This window comes from Apteryx mantelli, chromosome Z (genome assembly GCF_036417845.1).
Source record: "Apteryx mantelli isolate bAptMan1 chromosome Z, bAptMan1.hap1, whole genome shotgun sequence".
Lineage (NCBI taxonomy): Eukaryota > Metazoa > Chordata > Aves > Apterygiformes > Apterygidae > Apteryx > Apteryx mantelli.
Window position 1 is genome coordinate 24,177,987 of NC_090020.1, and position 22,741 is coordinate 24,200,727.

General features: G+C 40.1%; 1 protein-coding gene across 1 annotated transcript in view; it reads left to right on the forward strand.

The window, feature by feature from the left end:
• Positions 1 to 22,741, forward strand: part of ADAMTSL1 (ADAMTS like 1) — a 199,956-nt gene that overhangs the window by 148,571 nt on the left and 28,644 nt on the right. Inside the window, exons 18-22 of the mRNA XM_067315970.1 lie at positions 962 to 2,102; positions 8,685 to 8,812; positions 12,361 to 12,489; positions 19,782 to 19,961; positions 21,815 to 21,949. Of these exons, the coding sequence (XP_067172071.1) occupies positions 962 to 2,102; positions 8,685 to 8,812; positions 12,361 to 12,489; positions 19,782 to 19,961; positions 21,815 to 21,949 (1,713 nt within the window). The remainder of the gene's footprint in view (positions 1 to 961; positions 2,103 to 8,684; positions 8,813 to 12,360; positions 12,490 to 19,781; positions 19,962 to 21,814; positions 21,950 to 22,741) is intronic.

The window sequence follows — 22,741 nt, forward strand, 5'->3', positions numbered from 1 at the left end:
CACTGCCAGAATAGCCACAAAGAAAATGGTCGGTAAGGGATTTTGTTCAATATAATTTAAAAAAACTATTAATTCATTATATCACACAGAACCCTGTATGACTTGAGATTGCCAAGGAACCATGCAACATACGTTAGACGTATTTTATATTGGTGTTTTATATATTTTATGCTGCCTTTCACAAGAGCAGTAGTCTCCCTATATGCCCCTCTCTGGCTTGCAGTAATCCAGGTGGACATGTGAAAATTTGCCAGTGAACTTGACTTCAACTTAAAGCAGAATATGAGCTCTAAAACCTGCTAAATGTTGGGTACATCAGGGAGGACAGAAGATCTGACAGTCAGAGCCAAAGCTGAAATCAAATATTCATGGTATATACTAATAATGCACCTATGCTGTTTTGTTCAGTGCTTCATAAGGAAGATCTCTGTCATAGAGATCTGGAAGCTGTTAGAACACACTGAATTAGTGTAACTTAATAGTATCTATCCTGTGTTTTTAAGCCTATTCCAGACAGTTTTGTTCTGCTCAGTGTTACTCCCTTAGGTAGCAGCACTTTCTCTTCTCCTTACTGCTGTGCGCTGCTAGATTGTGTTGCCTTTCAGGGTTTGGATGATAAACATTTAAAAGTGTCAGGCTCCTTCCCTTTGTCATATTTATTAAGCAACAGTCTTCATTCAAATACTTTAACAACAAGAACTGCATTTCCACTGGAACTTTTTCCTTCCCATGAAATTCTGTCCCTGGCACATTGGTTTCTGCATGTACCCTGGGCAAGACATTGGCATTCCTAAAATGTGCCCTGTTATTCCTCTTATCTTGATTGCTGCAACTTAATGTTCAGCAGCTGGTGACCAGTTTCTCCCATTGCCCATTAATGGGTCAAATGCTGCCCATGCCAAAGTAAACTGCTTGTTTTATTTAATAGTATCGCATACTAATAGTATTAATGATATTTCAGGGCACAGCAGGCCAGCTCATAAGCAAAGCCCCCATATTATGGCTGTAAAGAAAGTTTACATCCAGACAAGGAAGCAGAAGAAACTGCACTTTATTGTGGGTGGGTATGCCTACCTGCTGCCTAAAACCTCCATTGTTCTCCGATGCCCTGCAAGGAGGTTCCGGAAATCAATGATCACTTGGGAGAAGGATGACAAGAGACTCATCAGCTCAGCTCACATCACCATTGCACCCTACGGTTATATGAAAATTCATCATCTGAAGCCTTCCGACACTGGGACATACACCTGCACGGCAGGGCCAGTCCAAGAGTATTTTGTGATTAAACTAATTGGAAGCAACAAGAAGCTTATTGCTGGGCAACCAGCTGGCATTAGGGAGGAAGAGGCTATGAAAAAGGCCAGTATAAATGAAGCCTTGCGAACTCAGGAGAAACATCTCAATGGGATTCTCTTCAATAGGAGCAAGGCTGAAAAGCGAGGACATCTTGCTGACCGCAGCAGCCGGTATGATGACATTGTCTCAAGGCTGCTACAGCACAGGGGCTGGCCAGGGGAAGATCTGGAGTCCTGGGAAGCCCAGGAGTCTATGGAGAGAAATGCATCCTCAAAAGAGGACCAGAGCCAGGAGTATAGCCTCCCCTTCACTATGGTCACTGAGCAGAAACGCTTGGATGATATTATAAGGAATTTGTCTCAGCAACCTGAGGAGCTTAAAGATGTCTACACTGAGCAGCTTGTTGTACAGCTGGCTCATGAAGTTTTCAAGAGCCCCTTGGAGCATCAGGAGTCTGTCCTCAAAGCACCAAGGCGAAGAATTGATTCGACTTCAGTAGAGTACCCTTTCCACAAACACGTTTCTGGCTTTGCCAGCTCCCTGAGGACTTCATCTGCTGAAGCACTTCTTCCCACCTCTGTGGACCTCGCAAATGGCTCACGCAGACCTGCTCGAAAGCCTGCCATCCTCCGAAAAATTTCAGCAGCACAACAGCTCTCTGCTTCAGAGGTTGTCACCCACCTGGGACAAACAGTGGTCCTAGCCAGTGGTACACTGAGTGTATTGCTTCACTGCGAAGCAGTGGGAAACCCTAAGCCCACCATCAGCTGGGCAAAGAATGGAGAGGAGGTGAAATACAATGATAGGTAAAAGAAATTATTTAACTTGTAAGAAAATATTTAACACTGTGATTCTTCAGTTTCCATTTTTTAATGCCTGTCAGTGCTGCAGGCAAAATCACATTTTGCTGTAGTGTGTTTTCATAGCAGAAAGAAGGGCAAACAGGTGTGAAGTGGCAAACAGGACACTATACCTCTGCTGCAAAACGTGGATGGTGGGTCAGTCTGGTGTGGCAAAAAGGACATTTACTTTTATTTCAGTAAATAAAACAAAGAGGTTTAAAGCACTAAACTAGGTAAGTGATTAATTTAGTTAGAAGAGCAGTCTATATCTGGGGGCTTGGGAATCTTAGTGTATTTTCCTGTCTGAAGGTGGAGGCTTCTGCTACAAAGACAGATTTTGAAATACTAAGATTAATTATATCTAGATCATCATTTTCAGATTTCAGAGTTAATCCATTAAATGAATAGGGCTGTTTTGTGATTCTCTCAGGTAATGTTTTGGACTGGTTCCAGGTTCAGGGGGATGTTCGTGAAGGGAATTACACTCGGCACGTATTTTCATGATTGATCACAGTAGTTAAAGATACCTGAAAGCAGATCTGGAATTTAGTTTTCTGTCAAGGAGTCTGCAGTATAGTTCCCCAGAGAAGGGTTCATTCTCCACTGGATATCTGAGATGCATTTCTAACTGTGCCTCAGTCAGTTTTCTCCAACATAATTATGGGGTAGAACATGAAGAAACTGAGACTCATGCCTTCAACCCATGTATCCACATGTAAAACTGCCCTGGGATCAAACTCAGCTTGCATTACAATCACCAGTCCCTGTGTATGTTCTGACAGCTTTGTTTTGGAAACACAAGCTACAGTAGGGAAGAAATTTTTTTTTTTTTTTTGCATTTGTGCGCAGTTTCAGATAATCTGACATTTCAACAAACCTGAATCTGTACAGAAGAACGTAACTTGAGCTGACTACTGCTGTTTGAAAATTAATGCTGGTCACATTAATTATTAAATTCTGTGGAGCCCTATTTCATGGTTATTTGCAGCTACCACTGTCAGCTGAACATGCTGACCTCAAAGCATTAGTCTTCCGCTGTGAGTTGGTGCATCCTCCTTTGCACAGGACTCCCAGTGTGACACTGTCTGCCCTTGTGTATAGCCTGAGAACTTGTGCAACAAAATGCTCTTATTAACGTACTGCAAAAGTGATGCCACTTTTCCTATGGGTAGCCTTCACCTATAGGTGGCTCAGTGTCTTTCAGTTCAACCATTTCTCTGATGTTTGCTGCACATGTAGAACATATGCAGCTGGTATTACTGCTGTATCAGTACCAACTGGTAGCAATACTGTTCATGTTGTTGATAGCCTCCCTAAAGTTCAAAAGGGACCAACAACTTATTTTTTTCTTTTTTTTTTTTAACAGGCTTTCACTTCATAAGACCTTAAGTGACAAAATGAGTAAGAAAAATGTGTTAAAATGTATTTAGCACACATTTTGAAGTTTTCTTTTAAAAGAGCTAAAAAAAGTCACAAATATTTCATCAGGCAGAGAATGCTGCCTCTTGACTTCTGTTATTTCCTAAATCAGAAGAAATGCACATGCTTCTATAAACTTTTAGACTGACCATCTCAATCACCCATTTACAGCAAATTCCTAAGTCTAATGAAAGCTATGTACATAATGGCCGTCATTTACATACACACTTCAATGCAAGAGCAGACAAAAATAGACTATTCTAAGTGCTAGTTACATGCTTAATCATGTGGATAACACACATTTTTCTCATGTATATGATTGAGATTTTGTGCCTCAGTCCTGTTTTGTAAGAAAGTGGTCTATAAGGACAGGCAGTAACGCATATGGCCACAGTTATAGTAACTGACACAGTATAAGACAGAAGTCCAAGGATCTGCTGCCAGCACTTTCTGCACAAGATATTGACCTGAGTTAAAACATCTGAGTTTGGTCGCCAGGTCAGCTTGGGAAATAAAAAGAGAGTGAGTCAAGGCAATTTACATTGTGGTGCCTGTAGATCATTCAGTGAAGCCTTGATTTAGCAAAGCTGCAATTAGTCCTTCTGTGTAATTATACACTTAGTGTGTTAGCTCCTTTCTCACTTCCACAGCTGAATCACTCCAGATTTTTTGCTTTCTTTAATGTACTCAATTTCCTGATATTTTTTTATTTCTGTGCCTGACAGCTAGCAAGTATATTAGGTTTCATAAGATAAGGGAACCTTTTGGGGGGTTGGGAGAGCCACTGAGGGCAAAATGTGTCTCTTGTGGAAATCACATGCAGGCTTGCACCCAGAGTATCCTTTTGTTTGGCCATAGTTCTGCAAAAATATCTTCTTGGCTTTTTGGCCCCCCCAAAAGTTGCGTGTGCATATTTTCCTTGACACTGGTTATATCCTGTTGGAACTGTGCTATTAAGTGATTTTTTTTTTTTCTGTCCATTTGCAATGACTGTGATTCTGCAAAAGGGAATGGAGGTTACATAAAGTCCATGTGGGGTTAATGCAGGACATTACACTCATGAGAAAATTACAAGTTTTTACATTATAAGCAGCCATGGTATAGCAACAGAAAGTTTGCTGTTTTGTCAGTAATAATACGGTCTTATGATTTCTAAAACTTTAATTTGGATTTTTTTTGTTGTTTTTTTACTTTACAATGCTTATAAATCTTTTTTCCATTCAGTTTGGCTGAAATAGCATTAAATGATGTGCTGTATTTCTGAACTATCAGGCAACTATATTTGCCCAAATTTTCTATCAAAGCAACCCATGGAAGTACAATTTATTTGCTGGTTAGTAGCATTATTCATTGACCCTTCATCTTTAAAGGCCAAGGCAGCTTCCACTCTCTCAAATTCTTCTCTGTATTCAATTGTTGATGCTTCCTCCAGGTTGGCAAGTAGGGAAAGAAGTGAGCAGTCCTCTGAGTTTCATAAATACTCAGCATCTGTAACTTTGGAGTTCGTGGAAGTTTAGTGATCATGGTGCATCTCAAAAGTGGGCCATGAGTGTTTTGCTGGGCTGTTGACAGCAGTATTCTTTTTGGCTCAAGACGTTCTTGCTCTCTGCCAATCAGACCTGTAAATGAAAGCCTCAGTTTAAGCAGTCTTCCCAAGTACAGCTGTAAACTGCAAGGCCATCTGCATGCAGTGGGGCAGAGTATGCTTGAGCTGTCTTTCAGCTCTGCAGTCTGTCATCTTCATACTCTGCCAGCCACTGAATGGAGAAAAGAAGCCAGTTTTTCAGCCCACCTCTGTCTTACTGGGAATAAAAAAATTAATGCAAGTCTGGCTTCCTGTACCAGCACTGAAAAGAGACAATGAGGTGAGGGGGGTCAGAGAGTTGTGCTGAGGTCCTGCTCATGCCCTCAGTAGACTGAGATTTGGATTACATATGTTTTGTTCTGCGATGCTGTATTGTAGACTAGTGTTTTTAGGTTGGATGATGCTTATCTGTATTGTGTATTACCAAGTGTAGAGTTGATAAGTACTCAGAGATAAAGGCACTCACTTCCATGCACTGTAGCCATGGGGTTTGCTTGGATCAGCAAGGTAGTAATGAAGGGTTTTATACCTATTACCTAATTCCATGAGCTGTGCCATCTGCCTAAAAGCATTTACATTTATGACTCCTACTACATAGCTCTACTTGGAAAAATGAATTTCTTTAGCTTTAGTCTATGTACTGTCACAGTGAGATATAACACAGGCCAACAAAAGTGATAGTTTTTAGTTATTCAGTGGAATGAAAACATATGACACAAAAAACTGCAGCAGTTGAAAGTATCTGTGTGATTACAGTAAAAGAAATACTGATCCTTAACTAGGGTTTGTATATTCAGCCTGAGTACATGTTTAGCATGAGTTTTCATATTCTCTTCTAAGATTAAATTGTCAAACTGATACTAGCTTGGATTCTGATCTGTTTACCTCTCATCTTCATTGCCAGTGCAGTTTCAGAGCCTGCTAGTATCTATACTAATGTCTGGAAACTTCTGTAAATGATGGGAATTTCAGAAAACTTTCAGATTAGCTTTCTTAGGAATCAAATTTAACAGTGAAAATCTTTGAGGAATTTATGCATTGTTAAGTCTGGTGAGAAGTATCTTCTCTTCCAAGTATGCTGTTATCTCCATTGGTGAGAACTCTTTGGATATGGTACTTGAAAATGGCATTGTATTTTATAAACAGACATGAAGTAGAATATAAACTGTAGGTACTACAGAGTCTATGTTAGGTGTTTGCGAGGTGCCATCTGAATTAGTCACTGATCTAGGTCATGCAAAATATATTTTCATCTTGGATACGACACTGTGCGGAGCAACTGAAATGAGACTGGTAAAATATTAAGCTGTGTAATTTTAAATACATAAATGAGATTCTAAAGACACATTGGTGATGGAAAGAATTGCTACATATGGTATTTTTTTCACTACTGACAAGCAAATTAATACCTAACAAAAATAGCAATCTACGAGCAAAATAGGGAATCCAGCCAAAACCATTGTATATAAGGGGGCATAATAAAGGGTCTACTTTCAAGAAAAGCAGCTAAGCCAAATTGTGACACATAAACAGTAACGGAAGAGGATCCTAGCTTTTTTTCTAGAGAAGGACATTAATAGTCGGTATGAAAAGGTAGAAAGATGGAGCTACTTTGGGTTTGCTTTTTTTTTTAAAGGTAGTTAGCTACCTGACCTATTTCTGTTCCCCCCAGAAATATTTCTGATGGATCTTGAGGTGATTTAAACTGACAAAGAGAGATTTACATCAACAGAGTTGATTAACAACAAATTGTGATTGCTTGTGTTTTACAACATCTAATATTAAGCAAACATTTTCCTGAGTAGTAATAACAATAAGGCATGTTAAGTTAAAGAAGTATTTTTCAATCTGAAGGTGACAGAAAAATTTCTGAAAGCTTTTTTGTTATAAAAGCTTTTTTTAAAAAAAGATTCGTGTGTGTTTTATCTAGGACTGACTGATCAAACTACATACTATGTCTGCAAACATGCAAGCAATACATACACAATTTTAGTTGTAGTATGCCCATATAATTTGGGACAAAATCTGAAGCTCTAATGAATTCCATGTAGAGATGAAACCAATCAGTGTTAAACTAACAATTGTATGTGTGAGATATTGATGTGTGCTAACACAAGTTTTGTAAGCAAAGAAATTTGCTAGTTGCTGGCAGTGGCTAACTAGAAATCTACCCTCTTTTTTGTCTAAATCTTAAGAGAGACAACAACCTTTAGTAGTAGATGTGGGGAAGGGATTTTAAACACTATTTTCTTTTGCTGTGCAAGTAAATATGCAGTTTAAAAATTATTAGCATTTGTTTCGCAAATGTGCATTTTACTAGGCACTTGCAAGACTAGGTTGACACAAGACAGCTCATTCCTCTTATTATTAATCATTATTACTTAAAAAAAATCAAAAAACAAATTTAACTCTATTTTTTCCTCTATAATAGATTTTGATGGGTGGCCCTAATCTGGTTTGTTTTAGACAGCTACCACCCACAGTGTTGAGCAAAATCAAGTATCTCCAGCTTTTTGGTCCATGAGACAGCAGTTTTCTTTCAAGGCAGGAAAAAAAAGTAATTCATCAGTTCCAGGATTTATTACATGTCTTTGGGCTTTTTCCTCCCCTACTTTCACCCTTGTTGCTGTCAATCACAGCCTCAACTAAGAAGTTTATGTAGAACAGCTGCTGAAATTTTCTAATGAGAAAAGCAATTTATCATTAGATTTTATCAACAGCTTCAGCTAAAATTTAGCAGAAACATGAAAATAATCAGGAAAAATACAGTACAGAAAATTACGATATACAAGCACTGATAAGAGCCCAAGGACTGAATTCTTGCTTATATAGGTATAAAACAGGAGTTTTGGAGTTATACCACTGTAAACCAGAGTGTGTGCAAACTTGAAACTGTTTGTAAGAGCTCTAAGATCATATTCATCCCATCTGACTATAGGCAGTACACTGAGATCACCATAGGCTCCTTTGATTGGCAGAGTAACGAAATAACTGATTCAGCCCAACAGGGAGCTGAAGGTTCCGCTTTGCCTTTACTGACTATTGAGGGAGTTTCTAGCAATTGAGGAAATTTAGCCTATTTCAGGCTCTGACACTGACCCTGTGATTCACTTCGTTTCTTTCTGCCCAGCTTTGCCCGGTCTTACTGTTTTCCCTTGCAATAATATGTCTTTTTCTCTACTATTACTATGCCTACTTTGGAGCTGAAGAACTGGGATACAGAGAGGCTAGATGACTTGCTCAGTATCACATACAAAGTGACATAGCAGAAGAAGATATTTCACAAGCTCTAGACTAATGTCCTAAATACTTTCTCTAATATGTTTAGCAAAAGCAGCAGAACCAGTAATCAAGTTAAAATGTAGTTTAAGTTTAAGCCCACAGTGTTAATGTAAGGGTTTGAATTTCTTAGTAGGCTTTTAAATATAACCTACAGTCCTAGAGGTACAAAAAATGACCTAAATATGTATTGATCTTGGTACACATACTCATTTTCACATGAGCTAAGAGACTTTTACCTCTTTCTTTCCCCACTACTCCAGGATGCTACTTCAGCCAGATGACTCCTTGCAGATTCTAGCACCTGTGGAAGCTGATGTGGGTTTCTATGCTTGCAACGCATCCAATGCCCTGGGATCTGACTCTGTCTCCATTGCCGTGACTCTAGCAGGTAACAGCAGTTTGCTATCTGTGATTGCAGGGTGGTCCCTTTCACTTGTGTGATTCTGGCCAGAAAGAGTTTATGGGAGTACAGATGGGTCTGGAAGCCGGAATGTGAAAGCTGGTTGGAAGGAGGTAGACTCCCAGTCCAAACTCAGTTCTGGTGCCCTGTAAAGCCCTGATCCACAGTCCAAGCTTGCACTGGTAGTTCTTGAGATTAGTGGGTTTGTCTGCAAGCAATCAGTGCTTTTTCTTACTTTCCATATCTGAAATGAGCCCTCAAGCACTGTTATTGCTGCTCAGGGGCAGTGCAGTCCAAGCCCTCCAATTCATGTACTTCATTTTAAACCTAGTGCTGGTCCCTTCAGCTCTAACAGACTGATTCAGGGATTTATTCAGGTGTAAGTTAAACAAGCCTGAAATATATTGGAGCTGAAGAGCTATCCCCTTGTGTGATCCAGCCCCACATCCTGTCTGATCTGCTGTGGCACGAGAACTGACACTCAGTTGCTGGCAAATAGAATTTCACAAGATATTAACTTTTGTGTTTATATTCCTCTAGTAATGGTTCAATTTTACACCAGACTAAATAGCTTTTGTTAGTTTAGATTTCAATTCTAAAGAAAACCCACCCAGATAAAAAATAAAGGGAAATAGGAGGTTGTACATGAATCCAACTTCTTCAGAGTAAGTTGGTAGGTAGTTTCAGCAGGCTCACAACCACAGCAGGACTGGTAGAAGAGGGACTAGGCAGCAAAAAATGAATGACAAGCTGTTGCAGAAAATAAAGGGAAAGAAGACAGTCACCAGTGAAGGACTGTGACAAGGCAGAGAAGTCTAGGAAAAGCAGGATCCGATTTACCACAAAGATGAAAGGAAACACTTTAGGAATACTAGAAAGCTGATTTGTAGTTCTGTGTTTGAGGGTTCAGGCTGCTGTTTCACTATGCCAGTTCCAAAATGTGGAGGCATTCGGATGGCTCCAGTGTGCAGTGACTGTCAGCTGCCAATGCACACATAGATGACTAAAGGGAGCAATAGATGTTGATGAGCTTGAGTCTTTTTTGACACCAAACACAGAGATAATTTCCAAATAGAGGAGTGTAAGGAAATCTAAGTATGCAGCAATGGCCAGCAGCAAAGCTCCCACAGTCTTTGTTAAACCAATGGGAAAGAGCCCCTGTCTGTCCCTTTGAGCTGAATCTCCAGGGCAGAAAGGGATGAGCTACATCAAAGCTATATACATTATATGTAGGTAAAAACAGAGAGACTGACCCTTCTTACACTAGCGCAGATCAGGAGTATCTCTGCTGAATCCAGGGCAGTGGTACTGCTGCTAAGGTGGTACAGTGCTTTATGAGTAGCAGTTTCACAGTATAATTCTGGTGATGCACCAGCAGGAATCTGAACATGAAGTTTGAAAGTGGTCAGTCAAAACTGCTATACTGTCCACATTGTTCCAGTGGGTTTGGAAATCTTTAGTCAAATCATAGTGTTTGTATAATGTTATTTTGTGGAGACAACTTGGTATGAAACTGTAGAAAAGTAAGCTGAGCATTAGGTATATATATGTGTGGGATAGGTAGACCAATAGCTCTTTTAATGTAATTAACTATCAAGGTTATAGTTTAATTTGTTTAGATAAATTTACATGCCTCAAAGACTCAAGCTAAACTCTGCTTAGGAGCTGCTATACATGAGCATCTCACATCCAACTTGAACATCTTATAAAATTAGGCCATAAATATCAAAATAAGATACTGAGCAGTTTTTGGAACAATGCAACAAACCTTTTGGCATAATGGAAATACTTTCTCCAAAAGACTGGAAAGCTGAGACCATATTTAGAGGGATTAGGAAGGTGGCCAAAAGCTTATTTCATTGAAGAATTTTCTGATTAGTTTAGCACATGCATAGAAGAAAGACAGTGGAATATGCTTCCATTTGTCTGAATGGTTTGCTACTCTTCAGTTGTCTGAACAGCTAACAGAACTTTAATCTTATGATGAGATTGTGGGAACCAATCAGGAAAATAACAGGCTTGTTGATAGCTTAAGTATTTTTCTTTCTTTATGATTTAGTCATTGCCACAAAGCATCAAAACTTGTGGAAATATTTCAGCAATAAAGTGCAATATTTTACTTTACTATTCTTAGGCATTAGAGCATGAAAAGAAGAAAGATATACTGATCTGGTAGAGATTCCAAATAAAAAGCATCTTTTAAATGCCCTGGAATTACAGCTATATGCAGCAATTTTTAGTTAGGGCTAAATGAGATTTTCAGAACTCTCCATGAGTTCAGTGTAACCACATTCCTTTTGACACCTGCATCTGTTCTTCCTAGGCCACTTCCAGACTGACAGACGAAACCAGTGGTACACATTAGCTTAAAACTCCAGCTTCTGGAATCAAATGATGATATTTGAACCTGGTTTGTAATTGACCATTTATTTGAAGAAGAAAAAAGCTTCTAGTCCTAGATTTTTGGATAAAGATGAGTTTATAACACTGAGACAAAAACACCTAAGTCCCATACCATTAAAAGCAATACAGTCATGTTGGGCTCACTCATGTTCTGTTCCTTTTGCCAGCATCCTGCCTGCAGGGCACTTTGGCTCAGACCGAGGGCTGCCTTAATGTAACTCAGACACCCCTGGTACTTCATTCCCTTCACTCAGAGCTAAGCCTGAGTGTCTCTTTAGTTGAACTGTTTTGCATGGACATACCTTTACAGTGCCACTATGTTATAAGTTGCCGAAGTGTCCTAGCATCCCTGATGGTGGGTAACTCCATAGCTAATTTCACATAGACAGGCACAACAATAGGGTGACATCTTGACCAATGCCCACTTGCTTACTGTAATGCTGATGTTGGAAGTCTAGAGAAAACAATCTGAATTGTTTGTTGCTGGTAGAGCAGGCATCTTTGTTAAGAAATACACAATGTTAACACATAACACTGTTACCATAGGCAGAACTGATCATATTACAGAGAGGAGCTTGTATTATGTCCTTCATCTTACATTAGCCATTAGGAGAAAACTTTCCAGTTATGGTCAGATCTTCCCTTTAGTGATCCTAATGCTTCCACTTTGGGTTAAAGAAACATGACAGATGTGTGGAAACAGCTTTCATGTTGCTCTAAACCTCCTGCATTATTAATGTGCCTGTAGCCACCACTCAGGCTTATTTGTCCTATGTTTGGCCTTTGGCAAATGGTGGTATTTGGCTTGCAGTATCAGGCAAAGATCTTGCTGCAGTCCACTTGTACTGCTGTTTATTGATTCAGCTGGTTCTCATATGTGCACATATGACTTTAATGCTACTCTGCCTCTGCCCAAAGTATCCTTTCTTTTTTCCCCCAAGGCATCTTTCCCATGGAATTCAGTGATACTGTAATATCATAAAGAGCAGGTCACCTCATACACCAGCATTGCCCCATATGCAGCTACTTAGCTGTCCTTGTAACTACTTCCTTACAGAGTGTATTGTTGACTAGATGCCCTGTGGGAGTCTAGTGTGCTTGATTTGGTAAACTGTGGTGCTTCTTTTACACAGGAAAACCACTGATAAAGTCATCAAGAGCTACTGTGATCAACACTGAATTGCCTACTGTCACTGTTGATATTGGAAGCACAGTGAAAACAATCAAGAGAGCAAACGTTACCATTAGCTGCCAGGTTGCAGGTGAGAAATGACTCGGTCTGCCCTGCTGGCACCTACAGCTATGACTTTCTGTGGGGTTCTTTGCTGTATTGACTTCTCCACGTACAGCTGGATGAAACATCATGGTCTCAGTTTTCTGTGACTCAGCCAAATTTCTTTCCCTCTGTTAATTCTTAGTATAGAAATTGTCCTACTTTTATCGGCACTAACAAGAAAAGCATGGAGACTTACAAAAATTGGGCCGGGACTGCAGGGCAGTCATCTTTGTTATAGATGCACATTACAATGTGGACACAACAAAATTGTTAGTCTTTCCTACCTGTTGAGGATGTTTGCTGGGATATAAGCATGATTCATTTTCTCAATGATGGGGCTCAGAAAGTATACCCCAGTTAGTTCCTTCTTTTATTGCCAAACTCTATTTTCAAAATGAAAGCCATGTTAGCACACTCTTTCTGATTTTTCTTTTTTTTTTTAATCTTGAGATGCAGAAGTTTAGAGAAATTCCACTGCAACTGGGATTTCACTGACACTATTTTTCAACCAGAGACATAATGACCTTTGCTCTTACAATGGTAGTTTGCCTGTTGTCAATAGCAACCAAATAAGGTTAACCCTCTCTGTATGTTGCAGTCCTAAGGCTGTTGGTGGAAAGGTAATGGTAGGTAGCTGAGGTGGAGACAGTGGGGGAAAAGAAGGGGGAGAGCTGGGAAATCTCTAAAGACCCAGGACCAAATCTTAAATTCATTATACTTTCATGCATAGGATGAAGGGTAGAGGAGGGGAGCATTTTACAAAACCCAAAGTGAGCCATGCAGATGTTACGTGAATATCTGCTGTGGAGACTTGTATGAAGCCCCTTATATCCTTGCATTAGCTCCTTGTTTCTACCAGATACTTCAGATGACTGCAAATAAACACCTGTACTGCAAATAGACAACAGTGTCCTGCTTTCTGTGATGTTTCCTGCTCACATTAAGCAGTTAGTGGTTGTGAGGGCTCCTTCTTTCAATGGGTATTCGGCTCATATTTGCACTGTTTGGTCATCTCTTACTTAGTGAGGCATGCACAGTAGGTGTCACTGGGGATAAAGACAATCCACATGACATGTGGAACTCAGTATTAGGCTGGGATACCCAATGAATTAATTACATTCAGTGGGATTCATGAAAGAAAAATACAGTATCGTTTTTTCCTACTGGTTCATGAAGGATTAAGTTCAGAAATTCTGTTGTCTTCTCAACATGCTCACTCCATTGCAAGCAGATCACTTTCAAATGCTTTTCAGGGAAGGAGAGGAAAGTTGTATTCTTCCCAAAGCCTCTGCATGGCCACCTACACTGACAGTGTATGAAAGAGACTAAGTATAACAGGAACATCAATTATTTGGGATTTCTTTCTTTGGTTTCCCTCAGCAGCAGTAGATAGAAAGGACCTATAGGTATATACAGTGATTGCTAATTTAGGAAATGTGGCCATTTTCTATCAATATAAAGACATGATGAAAAGAATAGAATGTGGCAGAACAAAGTTGCCACAGTCCTTATTACATCAGAAAACTACAGGAGATGAGCAAAGTATGGCCAGGGCAAGAGGGAGGAACACCAATTCAGTGCCTGTTCTGACAGGAAAATCACCCCTAGCAATATATGAAGCCTACCTACCATGAGACTGTATATCCACGATGGAAAATTTTAGCAGTGTCACAGCAGAATCACTGCCTTCTCTCCCGAGAGAGCGTGTAATCTATATTTCCAGGCTTTTTTACTATCTAGGAGCATCACTGTTGCCTCACCAGCATCACCAATATCACAGAATACTGCGTTCATCTGTGATACTGAAGAAATTTGCTTAAATCATAGTTTTCTTTATGGGTATTTATCTCTTGCTGCTGCCCCACAGAAAACACCAATTATCATGTGACACCAGAGATTAGTGCTATTGAAATTATGATACAGTCATAAACCACAAGCTGTGATGTTACATGTGGAATAAGAGAATGAGAAGTTAGGGCAGGAGAATTTTAGAGGCCCTCTAATCCTATTTTCATACAAATAGTATTAATAATTCAGCATCGATAAGAATTATACAGAATGTGACATATGGGAAAAGATACAGGACTGGATTGATTCTATGAACTGCCTCACCTATGCCTGGAAAAGATACCAACTCATAAAAACTGTTAAGGAACCTGATACTAAGCATAGTTTTCCTTCTAGTGTAAGCACAATTCTTTGATTTTGATCATCCACATCAGGATTATGATTATCCAATCTTTTAATGTTTTTGATCATTCTTCTCAGAATGATCAATTGTAAGAAGAATAACATGAATTATTGCTTCAGCAAATGTGTCATATTAATAAATTTCTAAATAATTTCTCCCATATAGATGAACTTGAGGACTGTATAGTTTGCCAGAGTTCCCAGAAGGCAGTAGCAATGAGACGGCTACCAAAGCATAGTAAATTCAGGTGCAGTGGTTAATGCAATAACATCTGATAATAAAAAAGAAATTAGAAGGTGAGAATGACATGCAAATAATTATAAGACAGATTCAGAAATTATGTGGAGGCTCATCCAGATGAAAAAATCTCTTCACACAGCTTTGTAAAGCCATCTTCTTTTTTTCCTCTAGTACTTTCCCTCTTGTTATTTCAGGATGCCTCAGAACCAGTATAACAACTGAGAGTTGTTCCAGATGAGATTTTGGTGCCCTTCTTTCCTTGTCCATTTCATCTCATCATTCAAAGCTGCATATCTATCACTGTGCTGTGTAGTCTGTATTGTAGTTTTATGCATGGACTTGTTCTTGCCATTCTGACTCATATAAGATGGGCCTTTATTGACAATCAGGAGGACAGCAGAATGAATATTTATAAGAGGAATATTAAGCGTAAGGGTTAATTATGACATTATCTAAAGCTGCTCCTAATGTCACAAGACAGAAATACACACTTGCTGCTGGCAGGTGCTGATAGGCCTGGAGGAGGGTTCTTAAAAATAAGAGATAATGAAAGAGAACATTAACAGAGCCTAGGGAGTCATTTTGTATAGCTCTTTAGCTTTTTATGAAAGGCATAAGCACTGTCAAAAATCTGTACTGTGAAATGAAATCTATAGATGTTAGTAATATGACAAGAGAAAGCAAAATCATCCTGGATGTATTACAGTTTAATTGGCCCCTGATATGAATTGCCTCAGCATCAAACTGTCCTTTGGTTATACCAGGAAACTGTGCTATGGGTGTTTGTTCAATCCGGAAAAATCAGTCACATTTCATGTGATATGACTTTGCCCCTCTGTTTATGGAGGCAAAGCATGTTTTAAAAACATGGTTAGGTGAGTATGCTCTACCCCAGGCTTCTCCAAAGCTGAGCCTAAACAAAATAACTCCCACCCAAAAGTCATTCAGCAGCTCTGCAGGTGCTAGTGACTTCCAGCTGGAGGATTTTCTGCAAGCTGCAGAAAGCCAAAAGCCTTTCTAGCATGGGCAATTTGATTTTTGGGACCAGCTTCACTTCTAGATAGGGAGCAATTTGTATCACATCAGTATCTTTAGAAAGCTTTCTGTTGAGTTCAGGACTTGAAGTATGTTTCTTTGGCACAGTGTAGTTCCACGCAGAGATATTCACTTGGGTTCCAGAAAATTTGCTCAAGCTGGACCAAGTTATTATTGAAAACAAAGTTGGATGTGGAAGGGGGAACTGTTTTTAAAAACCTGGTCCTTAGGGGATCCCTAAGTGGTGTCTTTCAAGCCATAGGGCTTCCAAGAGAGACACTTGCCTGCAAAGCATCATGTGCCAGTATACCAGCAATCACTATTGATTCAAAGCTGATTTGAAATAGTGACTAAAAACATATCACAGCGGTCTTTGCTTGTATAGCCTTCTGTCTGATTTTCATTGTGTTTTCACACTTTTGCAACACTCCCATATACTTCTTTCTTCTGTGTTTCATTTATATGCTGAAGGTTATCTTTTCTGAGTTTTTACTTTGCTTTTTGACACATATTTATTCATCAACTATGCCGGATTATGACACACAAGTTACTATTTCAGAATCTTGTGGTATGAAAAACAAGTCATTACTGCTAGTTCCTTGTATTGCTCTTCTTCCTTTCCCAAATGCTCCTGTTTTAGCAAAATTATCTTGATCAGAATGCACAATTCTGCTTGCTACATATTCCAGACACCCTTTGTTGTGATGGATACATGCACAGTGATGGAGAGGAAAGCTGAAGAACAGACTTGGATAACTATTCACCACCTAATGCCTTGCCTGCCCAGCAAAGTGAGGTTTGTCTCCAGCTCACACCTCTCAGACATTCAGTCTCTGTGATTGTTTCTGCAAAGCAAGTAAACTCAGCCTGGAGGACTCTGCCCTCTGTCATTCACCATTGCCCAAAAAAACTGACTGAAATGCTCTTGCTACCCCTCGTGGCAATGCTATGCAATAGTGGTTTTGCTCACATCTGTACTGGCTGTATCCTATTCCTGTCTTGAAATACTTGAGGACTATACATGTCGCTAAAGGTGGAAGCACACAGGAAAATGTTGTTGTTACTCACTGCCACTGACAACACTGATTGTCTTTGCTAAACCAATCTGTAGGAACAGTTATACTTGGTTTCAAATCATTTGCATTTAGTGTGGAAGCTTTGGATTAAAGTCAGAGGAAGAATAAACATTGTATGCTGCAGAGGGTGTTTTCAGAGGTGCTGGGCCTCTTGTAAGTTTAACACATCTTTCCTAAATTTAAAACAGTGAGTCTTACCCTTAGCTCCTTGCTGGTTCTTCCCCTGCTGAAACAAGTGCATACAAGAAGAATCTGCCTTTCTGGACTAAGACTATTTGAGCAGTTGTCTGCAAGAAGCAAATTAGTGTAACAAAATGTTGCCAACTATCATAGTCACTAATTCTGTCTGTTTGTGTTTATTTACTTTAAGTCTCAGCTTGTGGAGACTGTGGTCATGTGAGAGCCTCAGCCTTCATGTCTCTTTCCATCCTTCTTTATCCTTCTCAGCACTCCTCATCCCCCCTCTTCTCCTACTAGTCGCACTTAGTCTGCGTTATTTTCAAGAAAAAATGGAAAGTACTACCCAAGTTCAGTCTTAAAGCTCAGAGAAAATAAAGAGGAGCCCTGGTGGAGATGGGAGAAAGCTCAGTTTTATAATTTTATAAACTTGTGATTGTTTCTTTCTGAGATCTAACTTCTGGTACTTCCATGCCTAAGTTTGTCCATATGCATAAGATGAAAATCTGTGCACTGTAAGAAGCTTATAGCAAAAAAGAGAATGGATCATCCCTGCACGAGGGTGGCATTGAAAGGAGAAGTGCTGAGATGCCAGTATTTTGTCATCTCAAGAACTGCAGAACTGGAAGAGTCTCCATTTTCTCTCCTTCACCCTCCAGAAATGACCTCTCCAACTTCCCTGCTACAGACACACAATAAATATGCAGGCCTGAATAAGCTCAAGCCTTGAGGTTGTTTGGTATCCAGCAGTTGTCTGAACTCCCCTGAGGACTCTGCCTTAGCACTGTGGAAAGAATCAGAGTGAGGTTTGAAGTGGTGGTCAGCCCACCCAGGCCACATAGGTCAAAGAGTAGCAGCCAGATGGAAAGCACTGTACTGGTCCTGTCCTGACTGGGGTTCAGAAATAGGCCAGCAGCCTATCCTTTTAAAAAAGCTGGGTAAATGTTTGAAAATAGCAATATAGCCAAGAATATTTACTACCCTGGATATGCTGTAAGGGGTCCAGATTAACGTATTCTATTTGCCCTTGGACAAAAATGAGAAAAGCCCTACTTGTATTTTGTGTAGCCTGTTTCCTGCTACTGCCTGAATGTGGATGAGACCTTCTGCCCTTACAGGGCTTCAGTTTTCCATCCTGGCCACCAAACCCGGATGTACTTCTTCCAGGTGTCTTGGCAAAGTCACCAGGTGGCTCCGGGGGAGGTGGAAAATAACCAGAATGCTTTGATATGAAGGAAAGGCAAAACTTCCTTTCTCCACTTATAACTGCTCTTGCTTAGTGGCACGTTTGCAATCAGCCAGTCAGTAAGAATACAGAAGAGTGGCTGGTCATTCTCAGCGAGTGGAGTCTGAGGTATTTCTGCTGCCATGACCACAGAATTGTCAAAAAGAGTGACTTCTGTTTTGTGATGTGAATATACAATCAGAAGGGTGCTGATGATGGACAGAGGAATATGTCACTGTGAAATAGCCACCTATGAGCATGTTCTTACCTAACAGTAAATACAAGGAAACTGCACAATCATGTGAAGGAGGAATTGGGTCCCACTTACAGAAGGTACTGCAAGTGGGAGAGCAAATGGGAGAGCACGCACTCCAGCAGTTACCAGGATGAGTGACATGCTAATCCTCACAGCCATGGGTCCACACAGTAACTGTTTCCTCACAGCCACAGCCACACAGGTCTATCATGTCCATTCAGACTTCCAAATACCATTTACAATAAACTAACTGTTCTGCAGTCAGGCAACACTGACTGACCTGGTGGGCATTTAAACTGAGGCAGAGATCTCTATACCTAAGGAACACCATCTACTGAGAGAGCAGTCCTGCTAAGTACAGATCAGAGCCTGTTCCTACAGGAGAGCACCAAACAGAGCTGGTTGGACCTTTGCTCAAAACACACAAAAGGAGAAAATTCTTCATGTAGTGGGTAATGAATCTGTGACAATCTGTTGCCTGAAGACTCCCGTTTAGACCAGAGAAACTACTTTTCTAAAGATGTAAATCCTAACCATTTGCATAAGTTCAAAGAGAGGTCGAACAAATTCACTGCAGAAAAAGTCATGGAGGGTTACTAAATACACAGAAACGACTTCTGGTTCAGGAAGTTCCTGAGCCAAAAGTAGTGGGAGGCTGGGAGAGTGTTAGCAGAAAGCATTGTATATGCTTGTCCTGTTCTTACTTTTCCCTAGGTATCAGCTTATGGTTGCTGTCAGAGACAGGATACTAGGCTAGATTAACCTTTGTTCTGATCCAGTACAGGCTTTCTTTAAGAGTGGTGAGTTCAGAGTTCACTTGTACAGTTCTGGGATACTAATAGGGAAGACTTCAATTCTGTTTTAACTCTTCTTCCCCATCTCAGAGAGACCTAAGAAATATAAAGGCAGATGCCGTGAAAGAGCTGACTAAGCACTTCTGAGTTGCAAAAAAAGTCACTTGGAAGTTGTATTAAAAGGTTGTTTTAATTGTTCTATCTTAACCTTTTGGCTAGTGACCATAACACCACTCAGCACCCACTAATATTACTTGTGTTTTGTTTTGCCAATGTTTTTCCAGGTGTTCCTGAAGCAGAAGTTACTTGGTTTAAGAACAAAGTCAAGCTGCACTCTGCTCACCAATTGCATGACGGGTCACTGCTGATTGCAAATGTGTCTCTGTCAGACCAGGGGTTATACTCGTGCAAGGCAGCCAATCTTCGTGGGGAGGTAACTGAAAGCACTCAGCTGCTGGTTCTTGGTAAGTTCAGGACATTTTACACTTGCAGCAGTAGTAACACAGACTATGCAGCAATTAGCCTTCAGAGCTAATCAGAGGGTATAGAAAGAGAGAATGACATACAGTCCTGTTCATCAATGAAGAAGATAAATCTGTCTGTGTTAGTTCTCTGGGCACCATCACCAGCAAGGTGGTGATAAAAGGAGCTTGGTGGATAAAGAGAAAATGTTTAAGCATGGAGACCTTCCCCCATCCTGAGATTTTTGGTTTCACTGCTCAGACTTACTGGCTAAGAAAAGCACTAAGCTCATTTATTAACCTTTTCTTAAATGGTGACTCTCCTGAAATGAGAACAATTACAATTTTTCCCTGTGAAGTACTCTGCCTCTGATCAGCACCCTTTCCGGTACATGGCTGTGTGAATCTGACCAATTTCACACCTCACTAACAGGTGCATAAACCCAGTGCACTTTTAGAAAGCACCGAGTTCAGTGGAGAGTGAAGTTTACTTTGTCTTGGGTTTCTTGGTAGCAGACAGAAAGTTTAGCTGGGTCATATGAAAAGACAATGTCAGCTGTGAAGCATGCATGAAAGTGTTACCAGTCGCCACTGGTAATTAATTAATTGGGCCTGTAGGAAAGGGCTTTCCTTTCCTACTAACTGATGTCTATCATTTCTCAGTGCTTGGCAGATGACTGATCCACGCAGGTTATGTGAATGTTTCTGTACCTTTGACAACAAAGTGCTCAAGTTTTGTAACCTTGTACATATTTTTGGCACCATGCCATTAAAGCACCCATTACAAATCTCAGCTTTCATGACCATGGTAAGCACAGGGTCCATAGATGATGCTGTTTTAAGAGGAAGTTTTAAAGTGACAGATCTCACAGTTTTACAGGCAACACCAAAGCCACTCGCTGCATGTTTGCAGGGATCCCCTGTGACTCCAGACTGGCCAACTTGATCTAAAAAATTCTGCAAAAGAAGACCAGCCAGGTTTCAGACTGTAAATCAGAACTCCCACATGACTTTTAGATCCTTTCCTGATCTTGATAAATGGCTTAGTTTTTAAAAATGCAAAATTACCGTAAGTTATGCAAGCTGCTTATGTTTGTAGGCAAATCACTTTCTTCGTTTCTTGATGGAAAGAAGTAGCTCAAGCATCCATGACTCACACTTCTGGCACTGAATGTGCTCAGCAGAAGAAAACCTGCTCTGTGTGTGTGTTGACTTAATTGAAGGGGATGATGCCACCATTCACTTAAATCAAATATCCTGTAATTTCTGTGACAAACAAAATGGGGAGCAACACACAACACAGTCAGTTTTAAAGACAGCATTATGGTTAGCAAAGGACTAATCCTCCTGTTCTTAGCACAGACTGATCCTCTTGAGCTCTTTGAACGCTTAGTCATTTGGAGTTCTGCCTAAATATACCATAGGATTTGGCAGTGTTATAACTGTATTTAATCATGGCCTGATCGGTTTCTAGCAGACAGTAAAAAGTTTTCCATTGACTTCCATAGACATTTGATGAGGCTGCTATGCAGTGTAAATTTGCCGTCTGTTCCAAGCTGCAGTACCTGCTGATACCACATAGCCTAATCACGCACAAAGAGGGTAAGATAAGAATGCCATGGTATCCTTCAGGCAGATTTCCTTGATTTGGTCATACTGAGCCATACCTAGCTCAAACATCAGGCAAAGTATACTAACAGTAGTTGCTCAAGGTTGTTTAGGGTGCCCCTTTGAAATGGTAATGTTCCAGCATGGCAAATAATGCAGCAGGTGTTGGCGGTAGGTTTTATGATGTCTCTGAGATTTTTTTCTGCTATAGTGTTGCTCATCACCTAAGTCTTTCAATCCATTTCCAGAACCTCCACAACCACTTTCTCAGCTAGAAGATTTGACAGCAGTGCTCTCAACAACTGGGACCACCATTCCTTCAGTGCTGACCTCCACTTCAGGAACAAAAATGACCATCAGTCCTGGGAGCTCTGTCCTTATAGGTAAGTCAAGGACTTTAACATTTTTTTAGATTGAAAGGATTTGTTTAGATCATAGGGTTTAGATTATAATAATGCATGTTGTAAGTGCATTATTGCACCCTGCCAGTTGTCTGGACATGGACTGTGGGGACAAAGAAGATGAGACTGACACTCCACTGTCAAACATAATGATCACCAAATTGTCCTCAGAACTCAGAAACTCTTTTTTATTCATTTAAAAAGTGTAGGTCCTCTTATTAATGTTATACCCCAAAGCTATGTGCAGAGTAGAGCTCCATTGTGCTGCACTTCATAATACGGTGTAAGAAGCAAGCCCTGCTGTGATGGGCCAGCAATCTCATTCAAAGCATGACATTGCGCATTGGTGTGCCAAACAATCCAAGACAAGAAATGGTTGTTGTTCTGTCTTTTTTTCTTCTACACTTGGGTACTTTCTTTCTGTATGTCTGCTAGTCGTCTGATAAATCCTTCTTCTCTAGAGCTTTTCCTATAGCTGGCCTATCAGTCTAGACTTGTTTTTCTCTTGCAAACTCTGTTTCATTCTGTTCGTCTTACTCTTCCGTATAATATGCACACAACTCAGAATCAGTGTGCTCAGAATCATACAAGGAAATAATCCTCAATGAAACATTTTTCTTCTTTCATCCTTTTCCACCTTCCATAAAGGTTTCTCCTCTCTGCACTCCAAGTTCTGTTAAATATGCTGTCAAGTCTTTTCAGATCTGCAGGCCTGATTTGTTTGCAAAGAGAATCTCATCCTTGTCTAAAGTTTAGAGTAGGTTTATTTTAAAA